At 38.0% G+C, this 9,018-nt stretch overlaps 1 protein-coding gene and 1 pseudogene across 4 annotated transcripts; one reads left to right on the plus strand and one right to left on the minus strand.

The window, feature by feature from the left end:
* The first annotated feature begins 723 nt into the window (after positions 1-723).
* Positions 724-3,811, plus strand: LOC110747026 (succinate dehydrogenase assembly factor 1, mitochondrial-like). Of its 4 annotated transcripts, none has more exons than XM_088246160.1 (3): positions 724-863; positions 1,044-1,482; positions 2,933-3,811. In XM_088246160.1, the coding sequence occupies exon 2, from the start codon at positions 1,185-1,187 to the stop codon at positions 1,479-1,481; it is 297 nt and encodes a 98-aa protein (XP_088102286.1). In that variant the 5' UTR covers positions 724-863; positions 1,044-1,184; the 3' UTR covers position 1,482; positions 2,933-3,811. The 4 variants fall into 4 exon arrangements, with proteins under 4 accessions (XP_088102286.1, XP_088102285.1, XP_088102284.1 ...); XM_088246159.1 differs by having other exon boundaries at positions 3,008-3,811; XM_088246158.1 differs by having other exon boundaries at positions 3,011-3,811.
* A 1,260-nt stretch (positions 3,812-5,071) lies between these two features.
* LOC148291089 (disease resistance protein RPM1 pseudogene) lies at positions 5,072-8,093 on the minus strand (annotated as a pseudogene).
* Positions 8,094-9,018: the final 925 nt, after the last annotated feature.

Here is a 9,018-nt window from a genome sequence, read left to right on the forward strand (position 1 = left end):
GTAGCCTTTGTATGAGTGTTTAAGTTAAATACATGGGCCACAGGGATTCCTAATTAATATGGACTAGGGTTTTTATTTCCTAATGCAATAAGGACTGCTTGAGAGTTTTTCTTGATGGGAGAGACTCCCAGGCAGATGCATATAAAACACAAGTGCCCCTGCTCAACCGATCAAGCCAACCCACACAAAAGAATTCACCCCATCTAGAATGAGTGTATGAGGGATCGGATTGAGGAGAAGAGCTCTTGTGTATATTCTTGATATTTCGACAGTTTCTGTGACATACCAAAGATATGTGTTCTACTTATGTGCAGTCATTATAGTTTACAGTTGTGCCTTGTGATAGGAACCCTCTTCTATTTGCGTGGTAAATTTTGTTTTACTTATAGCTCAAAAAACATCTATGTTGCACCCATGCTCCTCTAGACAGGGGTATGCAAGTATCAGATATGATACTTACTTGATACGTCCCCGATACGTATCAGATATGCGAAATGGAGTATTGTGGACTTTCAGCGAAGTTGACTGGCTGATACATCTCCAATACACGAAGGATACGGGCACGATACTGTCCCGATACGGTTAAGGATACGGTGGGGTTATTTTGCAAATATTAGAAAACTTTTGCGTCTTTTTTAAAATAAAAAGAATATTTGGGGTGAAGAAGGTAAATTGCGAAACCTGATATTGTAAAACACGTGTCGACATCGAGGCTAGGTTTTAGTTTTAGGGGCTGCTTTTCTCTCTGCTCTGCTCAGATCCATTCCAACGAAGAGAAAGAAAAAGAAACACTGAAAAAGGAAGAAGGCGGTGACTCGACCCAACCAGTGGAATCGACATCTTCTTCTCTACTCGTCACAGAGGTATTTTGAGTCGGTTCTTCTTTTCTTCATAGTTGCTGCTGCTGACTGTATCTTCTGTTCTTCTTTTCTTATGGAGACTAGTATTTTGTTTTATGCATTGAATAATTATAACATGATGGATGAAATATCAATTTTGCTATTTATTATTTTTAATTTATATTATTTTAATCTCCGTATCAGGACGTACCGGTACCGGTGCAACATAGATAAACATACAAATTTATGTTTGTATACAGAAGAAACAACAAAGTCAAAATATTTTTCATAACGTTTTGAAGTTGTTCTCAAAAGCAAATCTGGTGCCAAACAAAAGAAGATGCAATGGGAGTCTCCCGTGGACCAAGGCTTTCTGGGATGCAGAAACAAGTCCTTAGTCTATACAGAGGGTTTCTGAGGGCAGCCCGTGCAAAATCTGCTGAAGATCGACAGCAGATTGAGTCACTTGTGTCAAGTGAGTTCCGCCGCAATGCCAAGGAGGTAGACCGCAAAAATTTCCTTTACATTGAGTACTTGCTTCGCCGCGCTAAGAAACAGCTTGATCAGCTCAGGAGCCCCGATATTGTTGGATTATCAGCCCTGAATGTCAGTTTCTCGCAGACAAAACATCCTACAAATTGAAGTAAGAATTTCATCTATTCTTATTTACTTGTGGAGCCAAATTTAGTTTGATCCATTGTTTAAACAGAATAACAGAGGAAAATAAATTTTTGGCTGAAATTTCCATGTTACTATAAAATCTCAATGTAAGCTATTCAGAAAGCTCTAAATTGTGCGATTCATTGATGGTCATGGTCTTCTAAGGCTATGTGTATTGATTATCTTCCAGATAATGATAATAATAGCTTATTGGTCTTTGTTGATAGTTCAAGTCCTGTTTTCTGTGTTGCTTATTGTTCGTTAGACGATGAAAAAAGACCAATGATTGATTTGAGACAAGTTGCGATAGAAGATTGTGGTTTGTTTGATGGGAATGGTAAGCAAATATTACTTTCGAAGACTGATCAGTAAAAGTATACATAGAAATATAATTCAAAGTTGCATTTAGTATTAACAAACTTGAAATAAAAAAAATATCCTGCGAATGTGCCTCCCCATTGTCCCCAACTTAATGGCTCACTAAAGCAAGACCCAAAAATCCCAGAAGAGCAAACAAGATGGTATGGCCATAAAACAGAACAGGAACTCAAATTCAACCTCGACAACCAGGAACTAAAACCTCAAGCAAAGAATGCTCATTGGACAAAACCATCTTTATTACAATTAAAGCAGTCCATTGTATCAAAAGAAAATGGTATTGAAGCAAACCAATGCTTTTCTTACTATGAGCTTATTATTTTCATGTGATATAAAAGAGGATTTGCCAAGGCAATAAGCTGGACCCTTTGCACCCAAGTTCGAATCCCCCTCCCTGTAAATTAGATTAATTTAAAGACGATTATCGCTTGTATTAAAAGAAATAGAAACATATATATAGAAATTTACCAGTTTTGATCTTTCTTTTGCATTTTATTTCTCAATTTTAATTTGTTAGTTTACTTATTTCACTCTTCCCCTAACTTGTGCTGTCTTCTAGACTACATTGACTAAGAAGGATGCTGCATTTTAGGTTCAGATTAATCAAAGTCTGACACCACATATACATGCTCTGTTTATTTAATCGGGTAGCAGAAATCTTCCTTTAATGGGGAGCAAACTTACATAAATAATTATACGACAGCACTCCTATTCAAAGGCTAATATATTTTAATAGAAGTTGGAAGGAGGGAGTGGACTTACATCACTTGCTTCTGAGTTCAGAGAACCTAAGATATATTTAATCACCCACATGCCAGTCTGATATAGTAATGTAAGTGAGGGAGCATTTGCAATTTGGTGTGATTAAGAAAAGATTTCTAATTTCTTTCATTTATGGAGCACCAGAATCCCCTACAAAGTTGAAATGGTCACTGAAATTATTTTGGACTCTGCTATAGTTATGTCACTCTCTACTCTAATTTTGGAATGTTATCTATTGATTTCCATTTAATTATGTTTTCAACTCTGTTCTATGTCTTGATTTACCACACCAGAAATTCTCTCACAAAATTTTCTTAGAGAGATGGTAAGGGCAATTCCATTTCTGATCATATGATTTTATGATTAAGAAGATACAGTAGAAGAGCAAATATGGCCTCAGCTGCAACCGATCTCTTGATTGGCAAAGTTGTAGGCATTCTTGAGAGCGAAGCATCCTCCATAGTAGGTGTTCGTGATCAAGTTGACGAGATTAAGCAAGAGCTTATAAGCATGAAATCCTTCCTAAAGGATGCTGAGGGGAAGAAACCGCAGACAGAAGGAGAGGAGACATGGGTAGCTAGCGTGAGAGATTTGGCCTATGATGTTGAAGATATCATTGATAAGTTCATGTACCACATGCATGAGCAGCAGAGTGGGGGTAGATTTGCAAGCTTGCTCCACAAAACCATTGTAAAAGGAAGTAATGAGATGAACCTTTGTGCTTCAATTCAAAAGATGAAGCTCCTTCGCTATCTGTATTTATTGGTAACAAGTGAAGAGGAATTTCTTCCAATCGATGCACTTGCTTTACTTCCAGGTCCTCCGCCACACCTTCAAAGGCTTCTTTTGAGTGACAAACTAGCAACTGTATCAAGTTGGTTTGCTTCACTCAGGAGCCTCACAGATATCAGTCTACGTTGGTCCAGACTTAAAGAAGATATACTACCACACGTTGAAGCACTGCCCTGTCTTAGAAGGCTTATCCTTGTTAATGCCTATGTTGGGAAGGAGTTGTGCTTCAAAATAGGCTTCGCAAAGCTCACACATCTGGAGTTGCTTAATTTCTCCTTCTTGAAAAATATAACAATAAAAGAAGGTGGATGCCGAAACTCAGTTGTTAGTACTTCATTGCTGCATGAAATTAAAGGCATTACCACATGGTCTTGAATTCCTTCGGAGTCTAGAAACATTGAGATTGGGGTCTGTTCCAATGAAAATGATAGAAAATATACGAGAAGGAGGCGTGGATCATCCAAAGGTACAACACATCCGCGAAATTGACCAAATTTACGAAACATCATCTGCGACTGCTTCTGCAAGGTGAAAGCTCGCCCCATGATTCTTTCCCCACACCGTAAGTTTCTGTCCTTCCATTGACTTTCCTAAGCTTAATCATTTTAGATCCTTTAACCACTGTTATATAAGCCACTTCTCATTTGCAAGTCTGTTATATGTGCATTTATTTTATTTTGATTATGGTATTGCTCTGTCTTGTCATATCCCTTTAAAGACTCAAATTGGAGAAGCACGGTGCAAAGATGAATTTGCGTGAAGATGCAACAACAAACACTACTAGTCAGGAGCTAATAATTCTGGATTTCTGGTTCATCCATCAAGTTCCTTGCAATTATTAATCATATTCTGTTGCTTTGGTAAAACCATCACAGTTCTACAAGATTCTTAAATAATTTAATTGTCTCAGCCATTAATGAAGATTCATCCTTAATCTTCTCAAAAACCACCAGCATGTGACTTCTCCAGCTACCTGGTTATTTTCTATTTTTTATTTTTCACAATATTGGCTAAGAATTAAGCTTTTAATTAGTCTCATTCATAATTTGAAGCAGCTCAGGCCGTTCAGCCATGCTTTCTATTTTCTTAGTTAGTTTCTGCCTCTAGAAGCTCTTTTGATTTTCAAAAGTCAACTGGAGTTATCCACAGAACCATATTCATTCAACTTGCTTACTTTGTTCTCTTCCCCTGATTTGGAAATGGAGTAGGCAGGGTTTTAATTTTCTTCCTGATTCAACCATTCCCCTGCCTTGCATTGTTATTTTACTCTGGTGATGTTGAAAAAGTCTTCAAATTAGTAGCAGAATGAATTGTCAATTGCTCACAAATCATATTAAAACCTTAAATTCATAACTCAATTTAAAAGGCAATATATTTTAATAGAAGGATGGAGTGGACTTATACTTGCCAACTTCCACTAAATATGTCTTGCTTTTTTCAGGCTATCAGGCAAGAATGCGAATGGAATTAGCAATGATGTCGCATCTCTCTTCCTTACTAAATAGAGCAGAGTGCAATCTATTAGAGGGGTTGGTCTTGCAAAAAAATTTCGTCAACTATGTTATTTTGATCAAACAAATTGAAACGGAATACAAACAAATTGAAACAAATTAAAAGTTTTCCAGAGCAGCAGAAGATAATTAGCAAACTCTCAAAATAAAATTGAGCATTAGATCCTGATTAGTGCTTCTTAAGGCATTACATAATCAAATAGCAAACACACTCACGATCAAATTACATAAGATTCCATAGAAAACGAAGAGACCAAAAAATTAAATTAAAACCTTACATACCTCCTTCCAAAACAACTAGGACAACCTTTCATAACACATCCCCAGTGACGTTTGGTAATAATGGTAGATCTCAAGGACGTGTTGTACCTTTTCACGATCCACACCTCCTTCTCGTATGGAATCCGTAAGTTCATTTGATACAAGACTCAATTTCAATTCTTTTAGTTCAGTGAGGTATTGAAGACCCTTTGGCGTTGTGTTTAGTTCTGGGCAGCTATCAAGCCTTAAGGCTTGGAGATCTGACATTACCCCTTTTTCTATAGTTATCTTGTTCAATAAGGGACAAGCATACAAAGTCAAATAATTAAGCTTTACAAAGCCTCTGCTGAAACATAACTCTCTGCCAGCATATGCATTACCAAGTTTAAGATCTCCCAGATTGGGCAGTGCTTCAATGTAAGGTAGCAAATCTTCTTCAATTCTAGACCAATGCAGATACAAATGTGTGAGGCTCTGGAGTGAAAAGAACCAACGTGGCACAATTTCCAATTTGCCAACCAAAATAACCATTTGAAGGTGGGGAGGAGGTGAGCATAGTTTGTTTGTTTGAAGAACCTCCTCTTCATCGCTTGTCATTAGAAACAAGTAGTGAAGTTGCTTCATCTTTTGAATTGAGGCACATAGGTCCATCTCGTCTCTTTCTTTTACATTCGTAATTCCAATCCTTCTAAGTTGGGTCATATTACCCACAAGTCTAACAATGTTTCCTTCTAATTCAACACACGTCAAAACTTGCAATTTCTTCAACATGTATATATTTGACGGTGATCTTGTCCCATTCACATATCTGAAGGCCCTAGTTTCTTTAGCGACACGAAACATAATTAGATGGCGCAAGTTTTGCAACTTGGCAATTCCACTTGGAAGTACCTCTATCTTTGAGTCTCTGATATCCAAAGTTTGAAGGTTGCGGAGCTTTCCAATGGATTCAGGAAGCTTCTTAACTGGAGTTCCCCTTAAATTTAAGTATCTTAAATTGAATAAGTATACAAGTTCTTTTGGCAGTATATCAATTGGAACATATTCCAAATCTAGCACCCTCAACAATTTGCATCCAGAGGGCAATGTATTCGAGGAAGAGGATGAGGACACGTCAGAAACAAACACAAGAAAAGAACGAAGTTGTGCCATACCAGTGCCTAATTTAATTTCTCCTCCAGTGGTTTGAATTGACAAGCGGCGCACTTGAACTTCGTCCATAACTTCTTTTCCATCATATACAGCACCAAACTTTTCTTTTTCTGATTTAGACAGAGCAATCTCCCGCATAAGATCGTGCATCTTACATGCTTTGGGCCTTCCACTTTCGTCGTTCCTCTTAACAACGTGTAGCATGCTACGGAAAATGAGCTGCATAAGATAGCTCTCAGCAACTTCTTCAGGTGTGGCGCCTTTTTCATCTTGAACAAACCCTTCAGCTATCCACAACCTAATGAGCCTCTTTCTTCGAATTGGATAGTCTTCTGGGAAAAGGGAACAGTATAGAAAACAGTGCTTCAATGGGTATGGTAAATCATCAAAACTAAGAAATAAGATGTTCTCCACTCGCTCTGGCAACGGCTTAGTTAAATGCGAGTCTAAGCTGTTGTAGACTTGCTTCCACTCGAATGGCTCCTTGTTGGACATCAGACCACCTAAAGCCACGACTGCCAGAGGTAGGCCTTCACACTTTTTTACAAGTTCCTCAGCCAATGATTGAAGATCTGGTGGACAACATTTATTCTGGTAAGCTGAGAATGCTTTGCGGCTGAATAGCTCCCAAGCATCGTTCTTTTCGAGGGGTTGAATGTGGTGAATATGACTTTGTACTCCAAAACAATAGGATGCTACGTCTTTTCTTCGAGTAGTAAGCATGATTCGACTTCCACGCGTTGTATTTGGGAGTGCTATCCAAATTTCTTTCCAAAGTTTGATATCCCACACATCATCCAATACAACCATGTACCTTTTATATTCCAAGTAATTAACCAGCACCTGTAGCAATTGTCTATATGTCATGGTTTTCATGCCTGCAGGGACCTTTTCCTTGTTTGCTTCGTGGAATTCCTTAATCAAGCTTCTAAACAAGTCGTCAATCACATAAGTTTGTGAAACAGTTAGCCAAGCATAACAGTGGAATTGTTTCTTGACCCTTTCGTCGTTGAAGGTCTTGGCAACTAAAGTCGTCTTCCCTGATCCGCCCATCCCCACCACAGAGATAAGCGTTTGTTGTTGCTCTCCATTCATCAACCACTTCATCAATAGTTGCTTCTTTGTTTCAATCCCCACGAGCTCATCTTCCTTAATAAAAAGAGAAGATTCCGCTTGGTTCCGCACCCATTTGCCAACATCATCACAAGTACTACTTGTTCCTTCTAATTCACGGACACCATATCTCTGATTCCTCTCCGGAATGTCTTTAATCTTTCTTGAGATTTTCCGCAACTTCTTTGACACTTGACGTCTGAACCAAACATTCTGTGGAATGCGAATAGTTTGGTGGAACCACCTTGCAAATCGGCCGTCATGACATCCTCGCTCATGCATGTGATATATGAACTGGTCAATAATGTCTTCAACATCATAGGCCATGCCTCTGACGCTTGCAACCCACGTCCTCCCGCCTTCGCTGCCTACATTCTTGCCCTCAGCATCATTTAGGAAGGCCGTCATGCTTACAAGCTCCTGCTTGATGTCATCAATTTCATCACGAACACCGGCTATGGAGGATGCTTCGTTCTCAAAAATGGTCACAATTTTGCCAATCAAGAGGTCTGTTGGCAAGTCCATAACTGGCCTTGTATCCAAACTAGCTAGTTTGCTCACAATGGTAGAGCGAATTTGAATATGGAAAAGATGAGCCAAAACCAAAAGAATCAAGTGACGATTTCAGCCACACGGGGCTTATCACTTTATCTTATGGAAGGAAAATTCTACTGGGCTATTGACCAACTTCAAAAAGCAAACACTGGCCCTTGCAACCGGTCGTGGAAAGAGAAAAAGACAAAAAATAAAGAAAGCCAGTAAACAAAATAATAAATAAATAAATTTCATTATACAAACTTCAATAATATAATCAAATACATAAAAAATACAAAAAGAAAAAGAAAAATCTCTGCGCACATGTAACCATGACATCTCCTTTACTCACCCAAGCAGGCAGCCATAAGTTGTGTTGTTTGATGGGATGTTGTTTGTACGTGCAATACTTGGTCACGACAAGCCAAGCTCTTCATGCAATTGTAGCAATTAAATCCATGTTTTATAGGTCATAATTGGAATATCGTCCTTACAAAAAATTAACTTACATTTGGAATATTTGTTTATCCAAATGAGACTAAAAAAAATAAAACACAATTTTGTTGATGAACAATAAAATGTTCAAAGCAATAATAAAATGCCTCAACGATTACAGATTTTGATAGCCGTTTAAAAGAACATTAGAATGAGGAGCCGAAAAAATAGATGATTCGAATCATGACATTAAATTGTTAAACGAACTCAAATAAATAGCATGCGTTCACTTCAAATACTGTTTCAACCCACAAGCACACATCACAGTCGCCTCTCAATCAACCAAAACATGAGCCAACTAATCAACAGTAAGTTATTGTTATGTTACAAACTGTTGAAGGAAGAATAACACAATTTAATTTAGATGGGGACGACAGACTTTTTCGACATAAAATATTAGAATTGCTGGCAATCTTTTAAACAATGATATTAGGTTAAAGGAAAAAGGCAAAGTCAATTGTGTAACAGAAACAACTTGCACAATAACAAAGGGAATTTCTAACACCGTGTTGAGCATGTGT

Source organism: Prunus avium, chromosome 8, assembly GCF_965620075.1.
Source record: "Prunus avium chromosome 8, drPruAviu1.hap1.1, whole genome shotgun sequence".
Lineage (NCBI taxonomy): Eukaryota > Viridiplantae > Streptophyta > Magnoliopsida > Rosales > Rosaceae > Prunus > Prunus avium.

Excerpts from the sequence above, each read along its gene's own strand:
- LOC110747026 (XM_088246160.1), top strand. The coding sequence starts at position 1,185 with ATGGGAGTCTCCCGTGGACCAAGGCTTTCTGGGATGCAGAAACAAGTC.